At 38.8% G+C, this 27797-nt stretch overlaps 1 protein-coding gene and 1 pseudogene across 8 annotated transcripts in view; one reads left to right on the top strand and one right to left on the bottom strand.

Moving 5' to 3' along the window:
• Positions 1-27478, bottom strand: part of TERF1 (telomeric repeat binding factor 1) — a 38393-nt gene extending 10915 nt beyond the window's left edge. For 2 of the 8 annotated variants that reach the window (XM_016959568.3, XM_001164763.8), the window contains exons 1-7: positions 27044-27438; positions 22249-22344; positions 15455-15576; positions 13959-14045; positions 11288-11437; positions 9199-9311; positions 4102-4193 (exon numbers count right to left, since the gene is read on the bottom strand). In XM_016959568.3, the coding sequence (XP_016815057.2) occupies positions 4102-4193; positions 9199-9311; positions 11288-11437; positions 13959-14045; positions 15455-15576; positions 22249-22344; positions 27044-27362 (979 nt within the window). In that variant the 5' untranslated portion in view covers positions 27363-27438. Of the gene's footprint in view, positions 1-4101; positions 4194-5837; positions 5898-9198; positions 9312-11287; positions 11438-13958; positions 14046-15454; positions 15577-22248; positions 22345-27043 lie in introns of all 8 variants that reach the window. The other 6 variants (XM_016959567.3, XM_001164723.7, XM_016959569.3 and 3 more) reach the window with 6 other exon arrangements.
• On the top strand, positions 17220-17319 carry LOC112204254 (U6 spliceosomal RNA; annotated as a pseudogene).
• Positions 27479-27797: the final 319 nt, after the last annotated feature.

The raw sequence follows: 27797 nt of genomic DNA, 5'->3' as shown, positions 1-27797 counted from the left end.
TGCTCTCTCCTGGGAGAGGGTACTGGCTTGTTTGCTATTTGTTACAATGTTTTGTTGCTTACTCAAAAAGCACTGGGCCCTTGGCTCTGAGTTTTCCTCAGCTGAAATATAACTTACTGCCTTCACAGCATCCATTTAGGCCTGTTGCATAGTCCACCGGACTTGGGGTAGGGAAATCTGAACAACTACATCAATGCCATGTTGTTTGCTATAATAATCTGTCTTACTCTAACTCATTAAGTCACTAAGTCTTGTTGTCTACCTTTTGTACCTATAAAGTAGCAGCAGGTTTACTGCTTATAAAGCCCTATGGCTAGGTTTTTTCCCTGACAATATGGAACACCAAAACATCAGAATAGTCAAGATACTCTTGAAAAACAGTAAGATTACCCTACTACAAACATGGGATGTTGACATGTATGGGATTTTGACATATATATTGGGTGTGTTCCAGTCAGGAAAATGGAAACCACACTAGCTCTGATGGAGAGATTTTAGCATTAGGAGAAACGTTTAAATAGGTGCTAGGGGACTAAAATAGCAAAAAGCAAATAATCACATAAATGTAAAGACAAATTCATAATTATATTTGGGAGATTTATCACTTTTCTAATTGATACAACAATAGACAGGAAATGAGTACATATATAGAATACCTGAACAGCATTATTAAAAACTTGACCTAATTGACATTTTAAAACACTTCATTCAACAATGCCAGAATTCACGTTCTTCTCTGTGCACATCCAAATGGACCAAAATAAACCACACTGTGGGCCATAAAACAAATCTTAAAAAAAAGAAAAAAATCTACGAAGCATATTCACAGACTGAAATAGAATTAAACTAAAAATCAGCAACAGAAAGATATTTGGAAATTAAACAACTTCCCTCATAGGTCAGTAAAAAAGTCTCTACAAAATGAAAAAGTATTCTGAACTGAAAATCCAACATAGGAAAACAATGCTACAACTATTGATTATATAAAATATAACCAAGAAAATTTGGGGATTGGTGGAAGAAATTTTTGCAAGGTCAATTAACAGACTAAAGTTGATTAACTAAAGTTGACTGACCTCTTAAAGCATTTCATATTCTTTATTTTACACAGATCATAAAGGTAACTGATAGATTTCTTGTGAAACCACCTTTATCTGAAGTACTGAATCCTTCAGTTTTACATATTAAAAATTAAATGTAAATATATTTTAAAGTAACATATGTAACTTGATGACATTTTTCTAAAATTTGATTTGCTTTCAATCTATACATTCTTCTATTGAGGTAGTCCATCTAAGCAATTAAAGGCCTGGGCTCTGGAGTCAGACTGTCTGATTTCAAATTTTGGCTCCTGTTCTATTCATACACTGTGTAACCAAAGGCATTTTATTTACCTTTTTAAGTCTCAGCTTCCTCATCTGTATAATGGAGATGATAAAAAAAAAAACAGCACTAATCTCATAAGGTTGTTTTGAGGATTGAATGCATTTACCTATAAAAAGCTTTCAACTCAAATATTAATAATTTCACTCAATGCTGGTGAGTTTTTCTGCACTGATGAAATCTGGATGATTTGGCTTTTTCTTTCAACTTTTCTGAATTAACTTGATTTTTTTTCCCTAAGCATATGTCAATTTTACAATACAAAAACTAGTTTTTGAAAAAAAGGTCAGGGCTGGGAGCAGTGGCTCATGCCTGTAATCTCAGCACAATTACAGCGAGCAGATTGCTTGAGTTTGGGAGTTAGAGACCTGCCGGGGCAACATGGCAAAACCCCACCTGTACAAAAAACACAAAAAGGCCAGGTGTGGTGGCTCACGCCTGTAATCCCAACACTTTGGGGAGGCCGAGGTGGGCGGATTTCCTGAGGTTAGGAGTTCCAGACCACCCTGGCCAAGATGGCGAAACCCCATCTCTACTAAAAATACAAAAATCTGCTGGGTGTGGTGGCACACTCCTGTAATCCCAGCTACTCAGGAGGCTGAGGCAGGAGAATTGCTTGAAACCTGGAAACGGAGGTGGCAGTGAGCCGAGATCGATCCACCGCACTCCAGCCAGGGTGACAGTGCAAGACCCCATCTCAAAACAAACAAACAAACGAACGAACAAAAAAATAGCAGGGTGTGGCGGCATGTGCCTGTGGTCCCAGCTACTTGGAAGGCTGAGGTGGGAGGATCAACTGAGCCTGGGAAGGTAGATGCTACGGTAAGCCAAGATCTCACCACTGCACTGCATTCCAGCCTGGGCAACAAAGTAAGACTCTGTCTCCAAAAACAGAAAAAGAAGAGAAAAAAAGGTTTAGCACAAACAAAATTATTATCCTCAAACTATAAAGAGGGGGTACCTGGGTACCACTGAAGTACACTGGATTTTTTTAAGAAAACGTACTTATTACTGACACCTAATAAAATGTGCCAAAACTCAAAGACCTTATAGACTCAATAGCCACAGTCACTGTCAAGCCAGTTTGCAAAGAGTTTATAGTCTTTGAGTTTGCTGATAAACCATGTTTTCTCTTTTTTGAGACAGTCTCGCTCTGTCACACAGGCTGGAGTGCAACCTCCACCTCCTGGGTTCAAGCTGGATTCTCGTGCCTCAGCCTCCTGAGTAGCTGGCATTACAGGCAGGCACCACCATGCCTGGCTAATTTTTTCTATTTTTAGTAGAAACGGGGTTTCGCCATGTTGCCAAGGCTGGTCTCAAACTCCTGAGCTCTTCAGGCAATCCACCTGCCTCAGCGTCCCAAAGTGCTAGGACTATAGGCGTGAGCCACTGAGCCTGGCCTACATTTCCTTTTCTTTGAATTTCATACTATGAAATTAAAACCCTAGGAAAATGCTCACATTATTCTCATTTAAAATGATTCCCAGCCATCTTGCAGCAATAGGTATAGAAAACCAATCCCGGAACTCCACCAACATTAAGCACATAACTTTACTGAGTTTCCGTTTTCTCATCTTTAAAAATGGGAATGATATCTATGAATGTAAATATTTTAGAACTCTATTTATAAATATTTGCTAATGGTTGCCATGTCATCAGCCATCAGGTATGAACAAATTTATTCTATAATATTTACTGCAGGCCTATCATTTGCCTGGCACCAAGATGGTACCTTATGAGCATGGAGAAATAAACCTAATTTCATTATGTCTATTATTTTTATCAATAAGTATTTAGGTTTAGATCCATATTAAAAATCTCAGGGGGGAGGGGGGAGGGATAGCATTAGGAGATATACCTAATGCTAAATGACGAGTTAATGGGTGCAGCACACCAACATGGCACATGTATACATATGTAACAAACCTGCACGTTGTGAACATGTACCCTAAAACTTAAAGTATTAAAAAAAAAAAATCTCAGTATCAGTTTAGTACCTAAAATATTAATGTGGGGTCAATAAACATTTGTTAAATGAATACATACCAAAAAGAAACTTGTAATTTGCTAAGTCAACACTCTCAGACTTTATTAAACGTAACTACTGTGAATAACAAGAATCAACTGTACTTAATGTTTCTGAAAAGTAACTACAGTCACGGATTGCTTTACAAGGGGGATATGTTCTGAGAAATGGGGCATTGGGTGATTTTGTCCTTATGTGAACATTATTAAGAGTACACTTACACAAACATACATATATATATATATTCATATAGAAAACCCACGGTCCCCAGTACCATTGCTAATTATCAATCATTTCCCCTACTTGATATGCAATGCCAATATCAATCAAGTGCCACATTATCAAGTTTCCATATGTGCTCCATTACATTATTACAGGACCACCATCCTATATGCAATGCAGTCTGTCTTTGACTGAAATGTCATGATGTGGCATATGACTATACTTGAAGTTGCTGAACACAGTGAAGGTAGAAAAGCAGTGTACCACCATAGCAAAAGAACCCTAAGCTAGACAGTCAAAATAGCTAACTTTCTAAATTAAACACTATCTCAATTAACTCTATGAAGTCAAGACTTTGTGCTTCAGTTTTCTGAAGTGTGTGTTTTTTTGCTATAGTGGTAAAGTCAATGGCTGGATTGTTTGAGGACACATCAATTCTCCCCTTCTAAAACTGTTATAACAGTACTCACTTTGAAGAGTTCCTACTCTTCTTTCTTTCTTAGTAAGGTCTTGTTGCTGGGTTCCATGTTGCAACTTAGAAAAGAAAAGATTCTTGTGAGACCTAAAATAAAACATGAAAGTTTGTAATTGGCTCCAGAAAGATTAGTAAGGCAATGGAAAAAAGGTAAATGATTTGCCTTAATCTGTTCTAGGATCTTCTATTAATACTTTGGCCTACTTCCTTTGGTGCTCTCCCTGCTTAGTGCCCCATCTTAACCTGTGGCCTCTTAAGATTTCTGTTGCCTGTCTCATCTTTCTCCATCTCATCTACTCCGCAGAAATCAAGATGTTTTTTGATGTCTCAGAAGAAGCAGGCAAAAAAAAAAAAAAAAAAAAAAGACAAGACTCTTTCGGCCTTCCAATTAGATACATCAAGGAAAAAAATCCTTAAACTACAAAGTATTAGCTTTCATTCTCTCTTATGGCTTTTATTTCCCCAAAGACGGATTCCAAAATTCCTTTACATAATGGCAGGTATCACTTGATTATCTTTACAGCTTCCAAAAAGAGTTTTGAAAGGTAAGGCTGTTTGGAAACACAGGATGTGGCATCATTTTTTTTTGAAAACTCTGCCAAATTGGTATTATATTAATCCAATTTTATGAAGGAGCAAACTAAGATTCAAAAAGCAGTTCACCTAAGCTTAGGCAGCTGTATTATCTCCACCTAAAATGTAGGTTATTTTAGCTATACTTTTATCCCTATAGATAATCTAGGTGACCAGCCATCCTTTCTCTCTTCCCCTCTGTCCCTCCTTCCCAAGTCCTTTCTAGAATGTCATTCTCAATCTCTTCACCCTTTCCTCTCCGCTCTTTGCCTTGTCTAAAATCTAGCTTTCCCCTGGGGACAATGTTTCTCTCCTTGGTAGCCTTCTCAAGTAGAGATTGGCTTAATCTTCTACCCTCCATAAACTATAGGACTCCAGAGACAGCAGTTTTCATTTCCTAATGAATGCCACTTTCAAGATCCTGCTTCCATAGAAACTTCAGCCTTGAGGATTCATGCCACTGAGATGTATCACCTTCGATCATTCTTCACAGCCATTTACCATCCTTCCAAGCACTTCTTCATCATTCACAGATCTTTCTCTACACCTAAGTGCTGCTATTATGAATTATTTCAGTGTTCTCACAGACAATTCATATACCATCTTGACCTCTCAATTCCTCATGTCCAATCACCTCCTCCACATGAAGTCAGCCACCTCCTCCCATGGTTCCACTTGTGATCCCAACTGCTCTATGTTAGAAATCATTCATGCAGACTTTCTGCCCTCGGGACAGGTTGTATTGTCTGTCACAGCGATTCTATTAGATCAAATAAAGTTTTTCAAGTAACTTTCATAAAATTGGCATGGGGCATTCATTAGAAATGTAATTGCCATCCCCTTCCTGCCCCAGTATCATATCTTTGTTTCTATGACAGAGAAGTGTTTACTAAACATCTGTTTTAAGCTCAAGAACTCCCTATATGTGTATTCCAATAATGGCTTTGTAGAAACAATGTGAAACAACCCAGTCTCAGAGCAGGTCTCTACAGTTAGGAATTTCAAGATGTCTCAGAGTCGTGACTATCTGTTGGGCTAACTAGGACCCTGAGATATTCTTTCAATTGTACCATTTATGTGGTAGTTTTATTAGGTCTGCATGAATTGCTTCAATCAAAGATTTGAAAGACAAAGAAGAAAAACGTCAATTTACTTCACCTCAATAAGGATACTGTACCCTCTGAGGATTCAGTTACCGCAGACTGTTTGTCACTAACACTTTAAAAGAAGAAAAAATTTGTAAGAATGTAAACAAAAGAAACTTTTCATAAGGATAGTACTTTCCACATAGTCAAGGCATATTTCAATTTATAAAAAAATAACTTTGGAAAGAAACCTCGGTAACATTGGGACATATACAGTCCATTACAACATGGCTAATTTTTGTCCAGACATGCTTATAAGAGGTATTAAATCAAGTTTCTCCAAACATAAGCATAATTAATGGTGTAGTCAAGCATTTATAACACTCTTTCAAAAACTCTTCTACGGCACTTTATTTCCATGAATTCAAGTTTTAAAAACCGCTTTATTAAGGTATAATTGACACATAAAAAGCATGGCACATGTTTAAAGTATACAATTTGATGGGTTCAATTTTAATTTATGGTTCTCCCCACCAGTCTCCAATTGAACTTTTGGGAATTGATTAACTTCCCGTTTGTTATAGTTAAAATGGTTTCCACATACACACAGCATGACTATTTACACCTCCATGCTTTCACTAGTAATATTCCTCTCTCCTAAAATACTTCCTCTTCTATCCATCTGTAAAAATCTTAACCATCCTACAAAAGCCCCTGTTCAAGACTACTACCTCCATGAAGCTGTCCATCTCAACTATTTCAACACTGTGTTAGATATTTTAAGTAATCTAGAGATGATTTAAAGTATATGGGAGGATGTGTGTAGGTTATATGCAAATATTACACCCCTTTTTTTTTTGACAGGGTCTCGCCGAGGGTCACCCAGGCTGGAGTGCAGTGGCACAAACATAGCTTACTGCAGACCTGCCGGGCTCAAGCAATCCTCTCACCTAAGCCTCTTAAGTAGTTGGCACTACAGGCATGCACCACCAAGACTGGTTAATTTTTGTAAAGACAAGGTTCTGCCATGTTGCCTAGGCTGGTCTCAAACTCCTGGGCTCAAGTGATCCTCCTGCCTCAGCCTTTCAAAGTGCTGGGATTACAGGTGTGAGCCACTATTCCTGGCTATTACACCATTTTTGTAAGACACTTGAGCATCCATGGATTTTGGTATTCATGAAGGATGGATGTCCTAGGACTAATCCCCTTCAAACACCAAGGAACAACTGTATAAGCTTTATCAGAGCAAAATATTTATTTCATCTAGTCTTCATAACATGGAGGTTTCCATTTTTCTAGGATTTGTCTGACCTCACAATCACACTTCTGATTCTATACTTGCTTTACTTGAATCCTTACTGGTAACTGTCATGACACTGGTGGTTTGATGCTTTATTTGCCCTGGTTCTGCTTCCACGATGGTTTTGGTATTTGCTCGATTCTTGATCTTTACCCTGTTTCTAGTTTTAGTTTTGTTCCCTGTAACTAGTGTACAGCAAGTTCTAATGTATGCCTGGTAATGAATTAGGCAACAAGGATACCAAGCTAATTAAGATGCTTCAAAGCTAAGTAAGAACCTTCAAATAATTCTCAATCTATTGAAAGAATCAGGTAAACAAATAAGTTACCAACGAAGATAAGTCCTTTTATAGAGATGTATGCTATGAAAGCACAGAAGTAACAACTCTGATTACAGAGCTGGGCAAGACTTCATATAGGTGATCTCTGAGATAGACTGAATGGCAAGGAAGAGCTTGCCTTGGAGAGAATAAAATGATAGGAATTCAAATAGAGGGAACAAAGCTTCTGTGCTGCTAGAAAGTACCATGTATGTGGACAGGGAGGAGTTCATGCTTAGGGATAAGACTGTACGTAAAAAAAAAAAAAAAAAAAAAAAAAAAAAAAAAAAATGGGTCTACGTAAGGCTTTATAAGCCATGCCAATAAATTCTGACTCATCTAGTAGGAAATAGGAGCCAAAAGGTTTTTAAGCTGGGAGTGATCTACAGAGATTTATTTTTGTGGAAGCTAACTCTGGAAGTTATGTCAAGGATGGATTTGAATGGTACAAAGCTATATAGATAAAAATAGATTGGAGAAGCATTTCTGAGGTGGGGTTCCTAATACTTGGAGAGCAGCTGGATGTGTGAGGTTAAAGAGAGGCAGGGTGTAGAGAGGCAAATGAGAACATGAAGAGTTCTGTTTGGTACACATGGATTGCACTGTGTTTGTGTCTAGGAGAGCATCTGAAATAAGTGGGTAGCACTATATAAGGAGAGTCCATAGGAAGTGTGCTCATGATTATCTGTAAGAACCATGGTATTAGCAATATTATCATGAGCAGGATGGCTTGGCCACAAGAATGTATTGGGTATTAGTATCATTAAACTTTGATTTTTGAAACAAAAGGAAGTAATTGGGCCAATAAAAATGGAATCTCTACTTCTTAAATTGGAATTTAGAAAAAAGTACATCAATGTGAAATAAGACTTTAGTACAGCCTTTGGAGAGATGAACCAGTGAGGAACAAGTCATGCTTTGACAGGCAGGAACAATAGGAGGGGCCACTATAAGATGACAGAACCTCAGTCCTAAGATGTGACAAATGCAGTGTAGATCCAACTTGAACCCCAATCTCCACCTCTAAATAAGTAGTTAAGATGGGGTCCCTGCAACACTTAGGTCATGGTCCCAAGAAGAAAGTAATATTACATCCATTTCCAAATATACCCATCCAGAGACCACAGAGATTTGATTATCTGGCCTTGGTTTAAGGGTAGAAGAACAGAGAAAACAGACCATGGGTTCAACAGAAAAGAAGATCTTTATAATGTTAAGAGTTATATCTTTCTCAATAGGGGAAGATACTTAAGCTTCTAAAACAAAAGACAAAAATCACCCCTGAAAATCCCTAAAGAAAAAATAATTTTGGAGACTTAACAACTATCTCTCAATATATAGGACTGACACAACTTGTTTTCCTCCAGTATTAAAGCAAATCACTGTTTCTTCAGTTGAGCACCAGATGAAAAGTGAGCTTATGCTTAGAGAAGATATATGAATAATATCTTAAAATACTAGACTCTTAGTACAGTGAAACATGAATCACATAACGAGAACATGTAGAATCTAAACACAACTAAGGGGCACAGGAGTCCAACCTCACCCTTGTTCCTAAGCATACCCCCAGTAAGAATGGTAAACTATCCACATTATTTAAACTGTAATATTTTCTTATTCTCTACTTTTGCTTAGCATATATAATTTGCACAAGTCATGAAATAACTCTACAGTACTCCAAATACCTAAATGTTAATCATCAGCAAGATAACATGCTACTCAATAACTATTTTTAATAAAAAGACTCACATCAATTTTACATAAAGACAGAACATTCATAAAACAAAAAATATACAAATTGATTAAATTACAAACCTTTTTCTTGTATCCAAATTAGCTTCAGTTTCCATTTCAACATCATTACCACTAGGTTTATCTTGAGAAGTTATTGTTCTTGTCCTTTTGCTTTCTACTACTTTTGCCGCTGCCTTAAAAGACGGTGTGCGTGGAGGTAGGAGGATAGGAAGAAATGCATTAAGCCATTTTAAACAAATAGCATTAAATTAAGCCTTGTAATTCTTTGATAGTCATAGCCAATGTATCTGTTCACAGGCCAATGAAGGGCACTGTGTTGTTATTTTCACCAATAATTATGACACTGCCAGCAGCTACATTAGCTATCTGCTTGGTTTATCAGCGTTACGAAGGTGATCTTTCCTTGTAAATTTATTTGATAGACAAAATGCTCTCTAGGCAATTTTAAGAGAAAAGGCTGCATGAAAAAAATAAAAATAAAAATTCTAGATATTTTGAAATAAAAACTATCTCAAATCAATCAAGATGCTCCACTATAACACTGTCAACTTAAAACTTTGGAGGCCAAGACAGAAAATAAAATGTTATTAGAAAAATTTTATTGTTGTTTGTTTTGAGACAGGGTCTCACTCTGTCACCCAGGCTGGAGTGCAGTGGCACAATCACAGCTCACTGCAGCCTCAACCTCCTGGGCTCAGGTGATTTCCCACATCAGTCTCCTAGGTAGCTGGGACTACAGGCATGCGCCACTATGCCTGGCTAAATTTTTGTAATTTTTTTGTAGAGACGGGGTTTTGCCATGTTGCCCAGGCTGGTCTCAAACTCCTGGGTTCAAGCGATCCACCCATTTTGGCCTCCCAAAGTGATGGGATTACATGCGTGAGTTACCGCGCCTGACCAGAAATGTGTTTTTTTTTTTGAGACAAGTCTCACTTTGTCACCCAGGCTGGAGTGCAGTGGTTCAATCTCAGCTCACTACAGCCTCAACCTCCTGGGTTCAAGCGATCCTTCTGCCTCAGCCGCCACAAGTAGCTGGGACTACAGGCGTGTGCCACTATGTCTGGCTAAATTTTTCTATTTTTTTGGTAGAGATGGGGTTTTGCCATGTTGCCCAGGCTGGTCTCAAACTCCTGGGCTCAAGCGATCTACCCATTTCGGCCTCCCAAAGTGCTGGGATTACAGGCATGAGCCACTGCGCCTGACCAGAAATGTCTTTTTTTTGAGACAGGGTCTCATTTTGTCACCCAGGCTGGAGTGCAGTGGCTCAACCTCAGCTCACTACAGCCTCAACCCCCCAAAGTAGCTGGGACTACAGGTGTATGCCACCATGCCCAGCTTTTTTTTTTTTTTTTTTTTTTTTGAGACAGAGTCTCACTCTGTCGCCCAGGCTGGAGTGCAGTGGCGCGATCTCAGCTCACTGCAAGCTCTGCCTCCCAGGTTCATGCCATTCTCCTGCTTCAGCCTCCTGAGTAGCTGGGACTACAGGCGCCTGCCACCACGCCCAGTTAATTTTTTTGTATTTTCTCAGGAGAGATGGGGTTTCAACATGTTAGCCACCTGACCGTGTGATCCGCCTGACCGTGTGATCCACCTGCCTTGGCCTCCCAAAGTGCTGGGATTACAGGCGTGAGCAACCGCGCCCGGCCCAGCTAATTTTTTTGTATTTTTTTGTAGATAAGGGGTTTCACCATGTCGCCCAGGCTAGTCTCGAACTCCTGAAACTTGGCCTCCCAAAGTGCTAGCATTACAGGCATGAGCCACCGCGCCCAGCCTAGAAAAATTTTAAAAGGCCCTTCTTTAATACAATTCTATTTTTTCCCCAAAAATATGTTTAAAAACGTCTTTAAAATTTACTTAAATTAAAATATTTGCTTTTGCCTATTTCTTATTTTTAATTCATTCTAAGTTTTCCCTTCAACGTTTTCTTTTCAAAATTTTCCCAAACTAATTTTGAAAAGTTACAAAAGTACATATCACTCATAAATCTTTTAATTAGGTCCACAAAATATAACATTTTACCACACCTTTCTACAAAACCACAATGAAAAATTCTAATTAATTTTAAAGGATTTCTATTTCAAGTATTCTCCTTTATTATAACGTTTCCTTTAAGTCTATTATTAGAGTCACTCTTGAATAATATGTATACCTTCATTAGAAAGGTTGATGATTTTTCACTTAGCACATAATTCACATAACTCTTAATTTTCTCCATCATGTGGTTGTAGCTGAAGTGTTGAAAAAAGGAATGAAATGTATCTTTCTGAGAGATTATCATAAGCAATTTGCTTTTGAAAGGCTAAAGAAAACAGAAGAAATATATTAACATAAATCACAAAAAGTTACAGATACAAGGATTTTTGTCATATATTATTTAATTGAAAAGAAATCACTTTACAAACTCAAGAGACACAGATATTTTTAAAATTAAGTTTTAAATGGCATGCCAATGTACCTTTTTCTGACTTCTTCTGGCCTCTCCTCATTTTAAAAAATATTTTACATTTTAGACAGATTCAAAAAGATATGTATTATAAACCAGAGTATCCATTACCCAGTTTAAGAAATAAAACATAATCAGTATGGTTAAAATCCCTGTTTACTACCATAATCTGATTGTATTCCCTTTCCTCTCCTAACTGTAACCATTACCCTGAATTTAGAATTCACCATTCCCAGGAATTCCTTTACTTGCACTACATATGTATGTATCCACAAATATGTAGCATTGCTTAGCATGGTTTTAACTCTACAAATGGTGTTGTACGATGCGTATTCTTTTGAAACTTGCTATACTTCACTCAACTCTATGTTTACAACATTTATCCATGCTGATTTGATATTCCTAGAAGTAGTTATTTTTGCCATTGTAAAGTACTACACTGATCAAAAACATCACTTATTCATCCATTCTTCAAGCCTATTGAGGGATTTAGGCTACTTGCAATTATTGTATCACTCTTCAACATTTTTCTACATTATCTTCTGTGCATTGTATGTGTTTTTCTTGGACAGTAGCTTTTTCAATGCTGGCTGCACAATAAAAAATGTAGAACTTTAAAAAAATTCTTAGGCTCAATCCCAGAGCAACTGTCTCAGGAAGGCCTTGGTTTTTTGTTGCCTTTAAACTTCATGGCTTTTAAAATATGCAGTTAAAAGTGAAACCAGCTATTCTAAGGTATTGTCTAGAAGTGGAATTGCTGGAATGCATGCTTAAAATATTTTGCTAAAATGATCTCCCAAAGAAGTACCAATTTACAGTCTTGAAAGGAAGTTATGGCAGGCAGTACAATCATTTCTCAATTTGTTGAGACAACTGTTGATATTCTAAGACATTTTAATTGATGCCAGTCTGAGGCATGGAAAGTGGTATTTCAATATAGTACTTAATATTGCCCTAATGAGGCAACATTAATACTAGTGAGGTTAAGTACTTATCTTAACCTCTTAATATTTCCTGGCCATTAAGTTTTCCTCTTCTGGGAGGTATAAGCAGAGTAGAATTTTCAGTAGTCTCATAGTGCTATGGAGAAAATATTAAGGGTAGAAAACCCAACAGACATATCAGGCTATTGGCTGAAATTTCTGGAGGGTTATACCCCAGGTACAGGGTTAAATTAGAGATAGACAAAGCCTTGCCAAAACTGCCCAACCTACTCTCTACTAGGCCCAGGTTCCTTATTGGATTAAGGTAGTCACTCTCCAACTCTATCTACTAACATTATCAAGGGAAGGTGCTCAATCTGATTATTCATCAGGGAAACAAATTAAAATCCAACAGGATAGCACTACATATTTGCCTGAATGGCTAAAATGAAAACCCAGATACAAGGTGTGTGGAGCAACTAGAATTCTTTCACACCACTGGAGGAACTGACGTAACTACTTTGGAGAACAGTTTGGCAATATCTACTAAAACTGAGTATGTACACATCTTATGACTAATCAGTTCTACTCTTCATATAAACCCAAAAGAAATGCATATATTTGTTCCACAAAATGTATGGGGGAAAAAAATTGCACCTGTACTGAACACATACAGACTTTTTTGTATCTTTCTGTTCCTAAACAGTACAACTATTTACATTGTGTAAGTTATTATACATAATCTAGAGATGAATTAAACTATACAGGAGGATGTACATATGTTATATGCAAATACTATACTATTTTATTATTTATTTATTTTTAGAGACAGGGTCTCTCTCTGTTGCTTAGGCTGGAGCGCAGTGGCAGCGTTATAGCTCACTGCAGCCTTGACTTCCTGGGCTCAAGCAATCTTCCCACCTCAGGACTACAGTATTGCGCCACCACACCTGGCTAATTTTTAATTTTTTTGTAGAGAACAGGGTCTCGCTGTGTTGCCCAGGCTGCTCTTGAACTACTGACCTCAAATGATCCTCCTGCTTCAGCCTCCTAAAGTACTGGTATTATAGGCATGAGCTATTGCACCAGGCCTCTTTTTACTTTTTTAATATGACTACTGGAAAATTTTATTTATTTTTCATTATTTATTATTCCTTCTTTTTGGAGAGATGAGGATCTCTCCATGTTGCCCAGGCTGGTCTCGAATGCCTGAGCTCAAGAGATCCTCCCACCTCAGCCTCCCAAAGTGCTGGAATTATAGGTGTAAGCTACTGCGTCCAGCTTATTAGAAAATTTTAAATCACATATGTGACTTGCGTAGTTTTTCTATTGCACGGTATTATTCTATACTGTTTAAAAGATAAAGCATTTCTTTTCTCCTCCAATTTTCTTTCAGTTTTCCTCACTCTACATAAACACTTCTAAAATTCTATGGTTTTAATTTAAATAATTACCATATGAGAATTTGGATCACCAAATATTCTTTCAAAGACTTCTTCTGCTTCTTTAAAGTTGCCATTTTCCATACAAACAGCTATAGCCTAAAAGATGAAAAATACCAACCTTAGACTGCGTTTAAAAATACCCAATAGTTATTTAATTGTTAAGATAACTCAGATAAGTCTGAAATCCTCTGTTGAGAACATTTTTACGTAGCTTAATAATTTTAATTTGATAAATGATATAAAATTATTTTTCAAAGACAAAATAAGTGTCGCCTGAAATGACATGAAAAATTTGCACTGGTCCCATGCACATTTATTCATAAATGCCCAGCATTCTATCTCTAATTTAGACCAAATGAAAAGTATGTATTAATAAATAAATTAGAAGCCATACCACACACATTTAGGACCCACCTAAATATTAATTTTGAGTAAAAGGGAAATGAGAGGAGGTAGATGATGTTTGTGATGATTAGGATACATAAAATTTGCTAGTCAGATCCCTGGAAAATATCTAATACACACCTAAGAAGCTAGATGTTTTTTAATGATCATTTTTTTCATGCATTGGCATTTTTGGTAACGTGGTAAGACAGGACCACTTACCATTTGGGTAGCTATGTAAACTTGGTAAGCTACTTAACCTCTTGGTGCCCCAGTTACCTTATATGTAAAATGGTGGAAACAATAGTACCTATTTCATAGGATTGTTATGAGGATGTAAGAGTTTTATGTGAAAGAGTTTAGAACAGTGCCTGGCAAATAGTAAGGAATATATTAAATGTTTGCTATAAACTTTGTCACCCATTTGATTTTACAGTAGTGTATTAAGAAAGACTTGCTTTCTCTAGCAGCCTAAAAGATTGCAATAACATGACAAATCTCTTTGCTCTGGGTTGAATTCATAAAGGAAGCAGTTGTTTTTCTGCCCATTTTCTTTTCCTCAGGTCCTAATTCTACTTGACAATCACCACACTAATTCTTGGGAAGGTGGGGAATGACCTGGATTTTCTTTTATCCAACCTGAAAAGAAATTTTTAAAATTCTCAAAAGAGAAAAAGTTTATTTAACTAAGAAAGTACCTAGTATTTGCTTTGACTGCTAGCTATTGTATCTTTGAATGACGTTTTGGGCTACTTACTGTCTACTAAAATTCTCCCTACTTGGTTAAAATTTTATATATTCTTGATTACAAAAATCTAAAATTTACCATTAATTAAAAATATTATCTACTTTTTACATAATCTTTAAGTATTAATTGGGAGTGCCCAAACCCCTGGTTTTTAAATTTTCCACAACATAGGGGCAACATATGCTTAAGTATGGCACATTAAGTTCCAGCCCCCATTGCTCATGTTAAGACTATAAACCAAAGGTCAAATTTCTGAAGAGAAACAATACATTAAATTTTACTACTGCTCAACTTCTACTAGGTTCCTCTTAATTTCTTTTAAATGTTCTTATTTTCTAGAAATATAATAAGCATAAAAGTAATTTATTCATACCTGAATTTTAATTAAATTCTGTATTTCTTCATGAAGTTTGTCATGTTCCTTTTCAATTGAACCCCAAATCATCAGGGCTGATTCCAAAGGTGTAATTCGTTCATCATTTTCAAACTGTGCATCTTTTAAAAACAGAACAAAAATAAGTAACTCAGAAAGCTAAGTAGAACTTTGTCAGTTTTTAATAATGCATTCCTTTAAATATTTACTGAGTGTATACTATGTGCTAGGTACTCTTCTTGTTTATACCAGTTTAGAAGTGACTTTATTTTCTAAGTTAATTTGCTCATTAAGATCAATTTCAAATAGAAAAAGGTTGATGAGATTACAAACATTTGAAGATGTTCTTTACAAAAACATGAATTTTAAGAACGAAAGTAAACTATTTTACATAACATGTCATAGCAACAGAATTCTTAAGTGGTTCCTAAGTCTAATGCATTATAACAAACCTCAAGACAGGCCAGTTTTCTCACCTATAAAATGGTGACAATAAATACTATCTCACAGAATTTATGTGAATATATAATGAGATAATAGTTGTACTATTATTAAGCTTTCCTAAAAGAGTTGTGATCAAGTTATTCAGAACAGAGACTCACAACAGCTGATAACTAATTAGCAAATTACACAGCAACAACCCATTCGGACATTCAAGAGCCTTCATGATAATGTCTTACATGTCTAGCATCTACAGTCTACAATTCATTCAATAAATATTTATTGATCACTCAGTATATATAGGCACTCGCCTAAAAACTTGGAATGGCTCAGTGAATAAGACAAAATCCTGCTCTTATGATACTCACATGCTAATGAGAAATAAATACAGTTTCAGAGTAGTAAACAATACAGTTTCAGAGTAGTAAACAATATAGTTTCAGATTAGTAAGGGCTAGAAAAAAGAAAAAAGGTTCTGGAAATGAAGAATGGTAGGGGAGAGGGAAGCTCTTTCAGACAGGTTAAAGACCTCTCTGAAGAAGTGACAGTGGAGCTGAGAACAGCGTAATGTGAAGCAGAAGGTACAGTCACACAAAGATCTGGAAGAAAAACATTCCAGAGGGAATGGCAAGTGCAAAGGTCCTGAGGAGGAGTTTGATGTTCAAAGGGCAGGAAGAGCCAGGTGGGGGCGTGTGCCTGTAGTCTCAGCTACTTGGGAGGCTGAGGTGGGAGGACTACTTGAGCCAGGAGTCTGAGGCTCAGTGAGTGATGATGACACCACAGCATTCCAGCGTGACCTTGTCTTGAAAAAACAAATACAAAGGGCAGGAGGAAGGTCGGTGGGCAAGTTGGATGCATACTCTTAGAAGGATGATGGAAGAGGCAAGTAGTTGTCTGTTTTGGAACTTATTTTGAATGTAGAATAGAACCTGCTAATGGACTGCATGTAGAGCATGAGGAAAAAATGGAGGACTCTTGGGTTTTAATAATTGGATAAATGGTGCTAACATTTACTATCATAGGAAGCCTGGGTGAGGACCAAGTTTATGAAGTTGTATATGGAAATCAAGAGTCTATTATCCAGGTAAACTATAGTTTATTTTCAAAATAATGCTAATGTTTTCATTTTGTCTAGACTACCTTCCCCCCACCCCCACACCACATCTGAGGATGTGGATAGACTACCATTTTTATACTTTCTTTCTGACAAAATCTAGCAATTCTTACAGGCATAGTGCAAACTGCACCTCTTTCTTGAATGCTGTCCTTACCCCAGCAGCTAAGAGACTAGGAAATGTCCTTTCTCTAAATCTCCTGTATGTGCTTGCTTTGGCAGCAAATATATAAAAATTGGAAGAATGCAGAGATTAGCATGGCCCCTCGAGAAGGATGACACAAAAATTCATGAGCATTGCATTAATTAAAAAGAAACTCTTGTATCATTATTCATTTTTTAATGCCTTGCAGTACTTTATACTTACCTCAACAACCCTATTAGCTTTTACAGTGTCTTGAAGACAAAAAACTTCTTACTCTATAATGCATAATATTTCAAATTTTGGGGGGCAGAAGCCACTTAAGTGTATTTTTCTAAATCCCTGTAATTCCTAGCACAGTTGTAGTTCCATAGCAAGTATGCAACAAATAAGCATAATAAAGAGAATTTTTTATTTTTATTTTTACTTAATTTATTTTTTGAGGCGGCGCTTTGCTCTTTTGACCAGGCTGGAGTGAAGTGATGCGATCTCGGCTTACTGCAAGCTCCGCCCCCTGGGTTCAAGCGATTCTGCTGTTTCAGCCTCCCAAGTAGCTGGGATTACCGGTGCCCACCACCACGCCGGGCTAATTTTTGTACTTTTAGTAGAGACGGGGTTTTGCCATGTTGGCCAGGCTGGTCTCGAACTCCTGACCTCAGGTGATCCACCCGCCTCAGCCTCCCAAAGTGCTGGGATTACAGGTGTGAGCCACCGAGCCTGATCGAATAAAGAGAATTTTAAAAAGCACATCCTTTTTTCCTTGAAAAACCAGAGTGAGCATGCAGTTTAAATATTCGTAGTTTAAAATATTTTTACTTTATTTCCTGTTGTCCTCTCCAAATTGTTTTTCCAACATTTTAGATATAAAAATATATTCATTCACATACTAAGTCTCTTTATATTCCAGGTTCTGTGTCAGGTACTTAAGATACAAACATGAAAAAAAAAGTTCCTGACCTTGTGGAATTCACATCCTAGCTATGGAAGAAGACATGCAGACAAACCAATATAACTGGTACTTTAATGGAATTGTGCATTATGCCAATGGTTCTCAATGTTTGCTATACCTCAGAAACATCTGAAGAGCTTTTGAAAAATACTGATGCATGGCCAGGTGCGGCGGCTCACGCCTGTAATCCCAGCACTTTGGGAGGCCAAGGCAGGCGGATCACGAGATCTGCCAATCAAGAAATTGAGACCATCCTGGCCAACATGGTGAAACCCTGTCTCTACTAATAATAGAAAAATTAGCCAGGCATGGTGGCGCACGCCTGTATTCCCAGCTACTCAGGAGGCTGAGGCAGAAGAATCGCTTGAACCCGGGAGGCGGAGTTTGCAGTGAGCCAAGATGGCGCCACTGCACTCCAGCCTGGTGACAGAGTGAGACTCTGTCTCAAAAAAAAAAAAAAAGAAACAAAATATTGATGCCTATACCCATCTCCCAGAGATTAAATTCTCAAGCAGAGTCTAGTGTATTTGAGGAACATGGTATTAACTCTAAGTAGGAATAGCAGAAGTGAATCCCTCATGAAACAGAAGTCATCCAAATTGGGGCATTAAGGATAAACAGATGATAACTAAGTGTAGACTACAAGGATGGGAAGGAGAACACTTCAGGAAAATGGAGCAGCATAAGGTAAGAAAGAGGTGTACAAAAGATATTCATGCTAGTAACTAACACTGAGTGTCAGGCACTGTGGCACTTGTTTTATACAGTAAGATCTGAGAGCTAGAGAGGTCACACACCAAGCAAGTAATACAAGCAGACACCAAGACACTTAAATATCACTTACTATGCCTCAAAAGTAGTGAAATGAAAATGCAAAGGTAGACTGCCTAATTTTTCTTCCTCATTTTTCATCTGCTTGCTTTCTTTCAAGAGCTAATTTCAACACACATTTTCAAATAAGTATTTCTTGACTGACATTACTTAACCCTTCTCACTTATCTGCCTTCCTTCTTATAAATGTGACATACAGAAAAATGTATGTTAGATCTTAGCTTCAAAAAATTTACAGTATAGACATTCACTTCCAGGTGGGATGTAGTATACTGCAGCAAACAAAACACTCACACTACAACTAGAAAACAGATAAACTCCAAAATCACATTGCTAAAGACATGGGATAGCCATGGAAGCAATGAAAATGAGATGAACTAAAATTCCAGAGAGAATCCCTTCTGAGGTGAGCTGCCGATTTGCTGATTTTGGATAAGGCTGAGGATCCAGTGCAATCCAGCCAGAGAGACTTTACTGGAGAAAGACAAATAAGAACAGCTTCTGGTGGTTTCCTTGGGGCTGGCACGTCGACTGGAAACTAGAGGAACTGCAAACATGATTGGCTTTTCTCCACAGGACATGTGCTGAGTTCCAGGGCAATGCAATAGGCTGCAGTGGAAAGGCACATTAAGTCTCCCAGAGTTTTGGGAGGCCTAGGCGGGAGGGTCACTTAAGGCAAGGAGTTCAAGACCAGCCTGGACAACATGAGACCTCGTCTCTACAAAAAATTAAAAAATTAACTGGGCCTGATGGTGCACCTGTAGTCCTAGCTACTCAGGAGGCTGAGGCAGGAGGATCACTTGAGCTCAAGAGTTTGAGTCTGCAATAAACTATGATGGCACCACTGCATTCCAGCCTGGGCCAGAGAGACACCCTGGCTAAAAAAAAAAAAGCTTAAAGTTCCATAAGAGGAGGATGACAAGCATTTCCCCTTTAAGATATCTGCTGTATTTCAGAGCTACGTGGGGGTCTACGACCACATCACCCCGAACATGTCCAATCTTGTCAAACCTATGTGGGGTAGGAGACTAAACCCAATATGGTAGCTGCTAGCCATACATGATTACTGCACAGCTAAAATATGGCTAGTTTGAGTTGAGATGCACCTTAAGTATAAAGTACACATGAGATTTCAAAGACTTACTCCAAAAAAAGGTAAAATATCTCATTTGATTTTTTTTTAAGAGATGGGGGTCTTGCTGTGCTGCCCAGGTTGGGGTGCAGTGATGTGATCATAGCTCACTGCAGCCTCAAACTCGTGGGCTCAAGTGATCCACCCACCTCAGCCTCACAGAACTGGGATTACAGGTGTGAGCCATGTGCCTGGCCTTACTAACATTTTTTACACTGACTACTTGTTGACATAGTGTTTGAGAAATATTGAGTTAAATAAGATTATCAAAATTAATTCCACCTATTTTAATTATTAGTATTATTTTTTAGCTACACCTGCTGGAATGGGAATTTCTAAATTTCATGACAGGATTTCATTCTGTCACTCATACTGAAGTGAAGTGGCACAATCACAGCTAACCACAGCCTCAACCTCCTGGGCTCAAACGATCCTCCTACCTCAGTCTCCAGAGGACCACACGTGGTTAACTTTTTATTTTTATTTTTTTTTGTATTTTTAGTAGAGACGGGGTTTCACCATGTTAGCAAGGATGGTCTTTATCGCTTGGCCTCGTGATCCGCTCACCTCGGCCTCCCAAAGTGCTGGGATTACAGGCGTGAGTCACCACGCCCAGCCAATTTTTTAAATTTTTTGTAGAGACAGGGTCTCGCTATGTTGCCTAGGCTGGTGTCAAATTCTTAGGCTGAAGCAATCCTCCTATCTAGGCCTCCCAAAGTACTGGGATTACAGGTGTGAGTCACTATGCCTGGCCTACTTATCTTAACATAGCTATTAGAAAATTTTAAATTAGACATGTGGCTCACATATCTCTATTAGACAGTGCCACTATAGAGCAAAATTAAAAAAAAAAAAAAAAGCAAAAGGGTTATGTATAGCCGAAAATCCAATACATAAAATTTTAAATGCTGCCTCAGTTTAGTGCATTATGGTGAAATACATTGATTCCTGACAGCTGACCCTGGCCTATTATATCTAGGATATATCCAAAAGAGTATCCTGGTAAATTCCAAGATTAAACCATGAAATCACACATAAAATCTGGATTCCCCCCCCCGCCTTTTTTTGGAGAAAAGGTTATCCAGGAAGCAACTAAGATGTGCTGAACAACTGCTATGTGTAACGCACTGCCAGGCACTTTAGAATACTTTTCCACCTTAATGTAGAAAACAACCCTGTTAACAACAGTGTCAACTTATAGTCTGCATGGTCTGGAATTTTGCTCCAGCCTGCTACTTCTCCAGCAACTGGCCCAGGCCTACCTATGGCTCTGTCTCTTTCACAACTATTCTGCCTCTATCTAGTTCTATCCATTTATGGTCCTGGTACCAACTCCAGACCTACCCTCACCCCCTAAACAAAGCAGACTACATCAGCCAGAGATACTTTGGTGAGGGCCTTGACAGTGGTGCTAATACACTGGGATTTTATGTAAGACAACACTTCAATAAGCAAGCAGTTTTATGTAAGTACTGCCCACTACTCAGGATTGTTGGAAAAGTATTTTGTAAATTATAAAAACCAATCTAAATACAAAATTATTTGCATCAAATAGCCTTTTAAAATGACCATGTTGTAAATACCAGCCATTACTGATAAACTGAATCAGCCTTGCCCATTACAATCTAAAATGGAACTACAGAGACAAGGGAGAGAGATTACAGCTATAAACTGTACTTCTTACGTAAGTGCTGGCATCAAGTTCAAATAAAAGGTTTCAAATATAATAGTTGCCAGTAAAAAACAGAGTGTGTATGATTGGAGTCACCACAAAGTTAGCAAATAGAGTCAATGAAACACACTTCCCCAAGAGTAGCATCAGAATCACCTGGGAATTTATTAGAAATGTACATTTCAGAGCCCCATACCCATCCTACTGAATCTGAAACTCATGGGAGTTAGGGAGACTCAGCACTATGTTTTTTTTAAATAAGTCCTTTAAGTAATTCTGGAGCAGGCTAAAGTTTGAGAACCAATGTTCTAAGATGACAGGGACTACATTTCTTTTACTTGCTTTAGATATGACTGTATGTGTACACACACACACACACACACCACCCCCCTACACCCCTATGCACTAGACACTTGTAGGCAAACTTCCCCCAAAAACGTCTGTTTCTTCCCATTGTCTTACATTAGAAACAGATTGAAATATTTCCAATATAAAATAAAAACACATATTTACCAAGGGTTTTTCCTGCTGCAATTCTCGTCAAAAACTGACATATGTATATCGTTCTCAACTGGTAAGCTGTTAGACTGGATAGTCCATGAATAATAGCTAAAAAAGAAAAAAAGTAAATTTTATTAAAATCAAACTTGATCCAGTAGTGCCACTGTGTGGTCAGTTGAGTAATAGGCTACAAACATATTGTAAAAATTATCATAAATTTAGAGTTGTACATTTAAGATCTGATTAAAATTCAGAACAAAAAAAAGAATAGCCATGAAGACATTTCTTACAAAATATAACTTTCACATGTAGAATAAAAATTGTTGAAAATTCTTTCACAAGTAGCAGTCTACATTAACAAAAAAGATTTAGATACAAATTGTAAAATGTGTAAAATCATTGGTTGGAAACTTATGCCTAGAAACATTTCATATAATAGAAAATATTTTATATTATTTCTATCTAGGTTTCAGTTAAGTGAGTCTGTTTAGCTTACAAAGTTGTATTTTAAAACCTATTAATATTAACCTCCCCAAAACTTGAATGCCCACCCAGATGTTGAGTCAGGCAGTGATTACATACAATACCAAGTAAGCCATACTCCTGGACCACAGTGAGCTTTTTACCATGTAGCAATGAGACAAGCGATTGAACTACTGAAGTAAAAATGTGGTGAAAACTTCAAAAAGACAAGTACAGAATGCTTTGGAAGCATATAACAAGAAATCTGTGTGTTTAAGTATCTTCTGCACAGAGGAGGTGTCAGGGAAGGCTTCTCTGAGGAAATAATGTCTAACCTAAGACCTGAAGGTGCCACTACTACCATTATACTTAACCCAGGGCTTGGTTGGTGTATATAAAAAACTTAAATAACTAGCAAACTGAAAAGCAGTTCTGTAGCAATTAGGCATATAAGACAAATATATTTTTACCCAATTTCCTCCCTCAATTCTAACATAATCTTATGCTACACCAGAGATTATCTGGACCATACACAGTCATAATAGAATTTAACAGGATTTTAAGAGAGCACAAAATTTATATAGAATTTAAACACAAGCCATTCAATATTTACTGAACATCTACTGCCAGCCTGTGTTAGGAGGTGATGACTTCAGATAGCCAGTCTCTGCCCCCATGAAGGTTTTAATCTGAGAAGACACAATTAAACAAAAAGTTATGTAAGTAACTAATTAAAATTTTAATGAGTACCACGAAGGATAGGTGCAGACATACCTCATTTTATTGTGCTTTGCAGATTGCATGTTTTTTACAAATTGAAAGTTTACCACAGCCCAGCTTGAGCCAAGTCTAACGGCACCTTTTTTTTTTTTTTTTTTTTGAGACAGAGTCACGCTCTGTCGCCCAGGCTGGAGTGCAGTGGTGCATCTCCACTCACTGCAAGCTCCGCCTCCCAGGTTCATGTCATTCTTCTGCCTCAGCCTCCCGCATAGCTGGGACTACAGGCGCCCACCACCAAGGCTGGCTAATTTTTTTTTGTATTTTTTTAGTAGAGACGGGGTTTCACCATGTTAGCCAGGATGGTCTCGATCTCCTGACCTCGTGATCCGCCCGCCTCAGCCTCCCAAAGTGCTGGGATTACAGGCATGAGCCACCACGTCCGGCTCATTTTTCTAACAGTACCTGTACCTGTCACATTTTGATAATTCTTGCAATATTTCAAACTTTTTCATTATTATTGTATCTGTATGGTGGTCTGTGATCAATAATCTCTGATGTTACTATTGTAAAGGTTCTGGAGTACCACAAATCATGCCCATATAAGACACAAACTTATTCCATAAATATTGTGTGTGTTCTAACTGCTCCACTGACCCGCCCTTCCCCTTACTCCCTCTCTTCAGGCCTCCTTATTTCCTGAAACACAACAATATTGAAATTAGGCCAATGAGTAACTCTACATGCCCTCCAAGTGTTTCAGTGAAAGGAAGAGTTGCAAGTCATTCACTTTAAATCAAAAGCTGGAAATGATTAAGCTTAGTGAGGAAAGGATGTCAAATGCCATGATAGGCTGAAACATAGGCCTCTTGTGTCTAACAGCCAAGTTGTTAATACAAAGGAAAAGTTCTCAAAGGAAATTAAAAGTTCTAATCCACTGAACACATAAATGATAAGAAAGTAAAAGAGCCTATTGCTTATATGGAGAAAGTTTGACTTGGATAGAAAAAAAATCAAACCAGCCACAACATTCCTTTAAGCCACAGCCTAATCCAGAGCAAGTCTAAGAAGGCTGAAAGAGGTAAGAAAATTGCAAAAGAAAAGTTGGAAGCTAGCAGAGGTTGTTGGTTCATGAGGTTTAAGAAAAGAAGCCATCTCTGTGACATAGAAGTGCAAGGTGAAGCAGCAAGTGCTGAAGTAAAAGCTACAAGTTATTGAGAAGATCTAGCTACAATCACAAATGAAGGTGGTTACACTAAACAACTGATTTTGTTTTTTTCTCGCCGTGTCACCCAGGTTGGAGTGCAGTGGCGTGACCTTGGCTCACTGCAGCCTCCACCTCCCAGGTTCAAGTGATTGATTCTCGTGCCTCAGCCTCCTGAGTAGCTGGGATTACAGATGTGTGCCACAATGCCCAGCTAATTTTTGTATTTTTAGTAGAGATGGAGTTTTGCCATGTTGGCCAGGCTGGTGTCTCAAGCTCCTGACCGCAAGTGATCCAACTGCCTTGGCCTTCCAAAGGGCTGGGATTACAGGTGTGAGCCACTGTATCCAGCCAACAACAGATTTTCATTGTAGATGAAACAGCCTCATATTAGAAGAAGATGTCATAGAGAACTTTCATAGCCAGAGAGAAGTCAATGCCTAACTTCAATATTTCAAAGGACAGGCTGACTCTCTTGTTAGGGACTAATGCTGCTGGTGACTTTTAGTTAAACCCATTGCCCATTTCTCATTCTGAAAATCTTAAGGCCCTTAAAATGATATATCAACTTTGCCTGTGCTCTAGAAATGGAACAAGATGACAGTGCCTCTGTTTACACCATGGTTTACTGAATATTTTAAGCCCATTATTGAGATTTACTGCTTGGAAAAAAGATTCCTTTCAAAATACCATTGCTCATTGATAATGCGCCTAACCACTCAAGAGCTCTGAGGGAGACGTACATACAAGGAAATTACTGTTGCTTTCATGCCTGATAACACAACATCCATTCTGCATCCCATGTATCTATTGTTCTGTCTCCCTGTCCCAGCCTTACAAGTAACTGTGAAATAACCAATCTTCTTTTTGTTCTGTTTCAGCTTCCTTAAGTCCTTACTGTCTATAAAGCCAACCCCCAACTGCTCAATTCATTGAGCACTTATTTTATGGAATAAAGTATTACCTGAATCCAGAATCACAATAAAGCCAAGTGAGGTCTTTAAACTAAACTTAGTTGTAAACAAGATCGGGGTGCTAGGTGTACTCATTGTTACTAGAGTTAGGTTGCTTCTGTGCCCTTTTATCTGACAGAGTAAGGAAATACATATTTGTATAGTAACCTATGTCTACACATGCATATGCAAATATTTCTAAGTCATCTATACCTACATGAGCTAAACAGTTCATACTGATGTCTCCAACTCTAAGAGAACTCTAAGAGAATTCTAAGGAACTAGCTTCATTCCAGGATTTAATTTTCTACTTAATATTAATTATCCCTGGCTCCAGTGTTAACCGCAATACAGAGGAAAGATCCTTGAACTGGAAGATAAAGCATGGGGCTGAAACACTCCCTTTTAACCTATCAGTACCTTAAAACTAAGATTATTTGCCTAACTCACAGGATTATGGTGAAGATGAAATGTGTCAAAATGTCTTTCTAAGAATTCTATTAAATAGCATAATTATAGTATTATAAATATATACTTGCACAGTAATTTTAGCGCCAACTATGAATGAAGTACCAGAACATCTTTCTGTTGTTTTTCAAAAAGCTACACTAGGCCAGGCGCGGTGGCTCACACCTGTAATCTTACAGCTGCGGGTGGTGGTGCACGCCTGCAGACCCAGCTACTCCAGAAGCTGAAGCGGGAGGATACCTGAGCCTGAGGTCGAGCCTGCAGTGAGCTGTGATGGCGCCACTACACTCTCCAGCCTGGGTGACAGTGAGACCCCATCTTGGGACGGGGGCGGGGTGCAGCAGATTTCATGAACAGTTTCATTCATTCATTTATTCATACAGGGTATCACTCTGCTACCCAGGCAGGACTGTAGTGGCACGACCTCAACTCACTGCAGCCTCTGCCTCTTGGGTTCAAGCAATCCTCCCACCTCAGGCTCCCAAGTAGCTGGGACTTGCAGGCATGTGGCCAACATTTACTTTTATTCTGAGACTATACAGAATAAAAGTAACTGCTGTAGAGCCAGCAGGCCAAATAAGGTTTAATAGCTCACAAATTAACATAAAACACTGATGCCTGGGGGGTCACTGGAGGCCACAGGGACTGCTGAATATTACTACAGGAATACCTGAGTAGAAAGCGCCAAAAGAGACAAAGGTCCTGGGTTGAGTGGAACTGTATACATTTTAAATCATGTAATGCTTGCATCAAACCTAAACAGGGTCTTATTTTCATTTTATCGAAGAGGAAATCAATCTGAGAAAAACTCAGGTGCTGACAACGGGCGAACTGGGATTCGAACAAAGTTCAGCCCGGAGCCTCGGACTCCCAGCTAATCGGCCGCAGCAGCCCCTCTCTCCCGACCTCCCTCGGCGACCTAGGAAACCAGCCCTCTGCCGCGCACCACGGAGCCCGCATCCGCCCCCCGCGTAGTCCCGGCCCGGACGTGGTCTGCCCTCACCCTCTGCGCTGTTGCGGGTCCTGCGGAAGTCCTCGGAGCGGCCGTCGCGGAAAGCTCGGCAAAGAGAGAGGCAGAGGAAATCGAGCATCCAGCCGGCAGCCACGGCCTCGGCCTCGGCCACCAGGCCCGCGTCCTCCTCCTCCTCCTCCTCCTCATCGGGGGCCCCCACCTGCACCTGGCACTCGAGCAGTTCCTGGCATTCGAACTGCTCCTCGTCGTTTCTCTCTGTTTCTGCCATCTGCTTCTCAGTAGGGTCGGCATCCCTACCATCCGCACAGCCCCGCGGGCTCGGGGCCGCTGAGGAGACGTCCTCCGCCATGTTAAATGGCTCGCTTGGGTACTGCCCCTTCAGGCGCCGAGCAACGATTGGCTCGCATTCGAGGGCGCGGGGCGTGGCCGCGGAGAGTCTCTTCCGCCGGCGGGACATGGGCGAGCGGTTCAAGCCTGGCTTCTGATTGGCCGACACCTGTTCCGGCTTCTGATTGGCCGACACCTGTTCCTGCCTCTGGGCGTTGAATTTGCCGCCAGTCTAGGGCAGAGCTTTGTAGGTAAACCGGACGACTCCATACTGAGCGAGGAGTGAGATTAGGATAGGGAGGAGGCAGCTTTATCTTCCTTATTCCTTGTAAAATGCAACCTTGACTGGAACAACAACACGGTTATTTAAAATGAAAACGCATTTGCCTGCAGCCTATTTCAGAAAGAGATGGGTAATGAGAACTTGTCACTATTAGACAAGCGTAACACTTTTAAA

This window comes from Pan troglodytes, chromosome 7 (genome assembly GCF_028858775.2).
Source record: "Pan troglodytes isolate AG18354 chromosome 7, NHGRI_mPanTro3-v2.0_pri, whole genome shotgun sequence".
Taxonomy (NCBI): domain Eukaryota; kingdom Metazoa; phylum Chordata; class Mammalia; order Primates; family Hominidae; genus Pan; species Pan troglodytes.
Note: the sequence above shows the minus strand (reverse complement) of the source record. Positions and strands in the feature narration are given on the sequence as shown.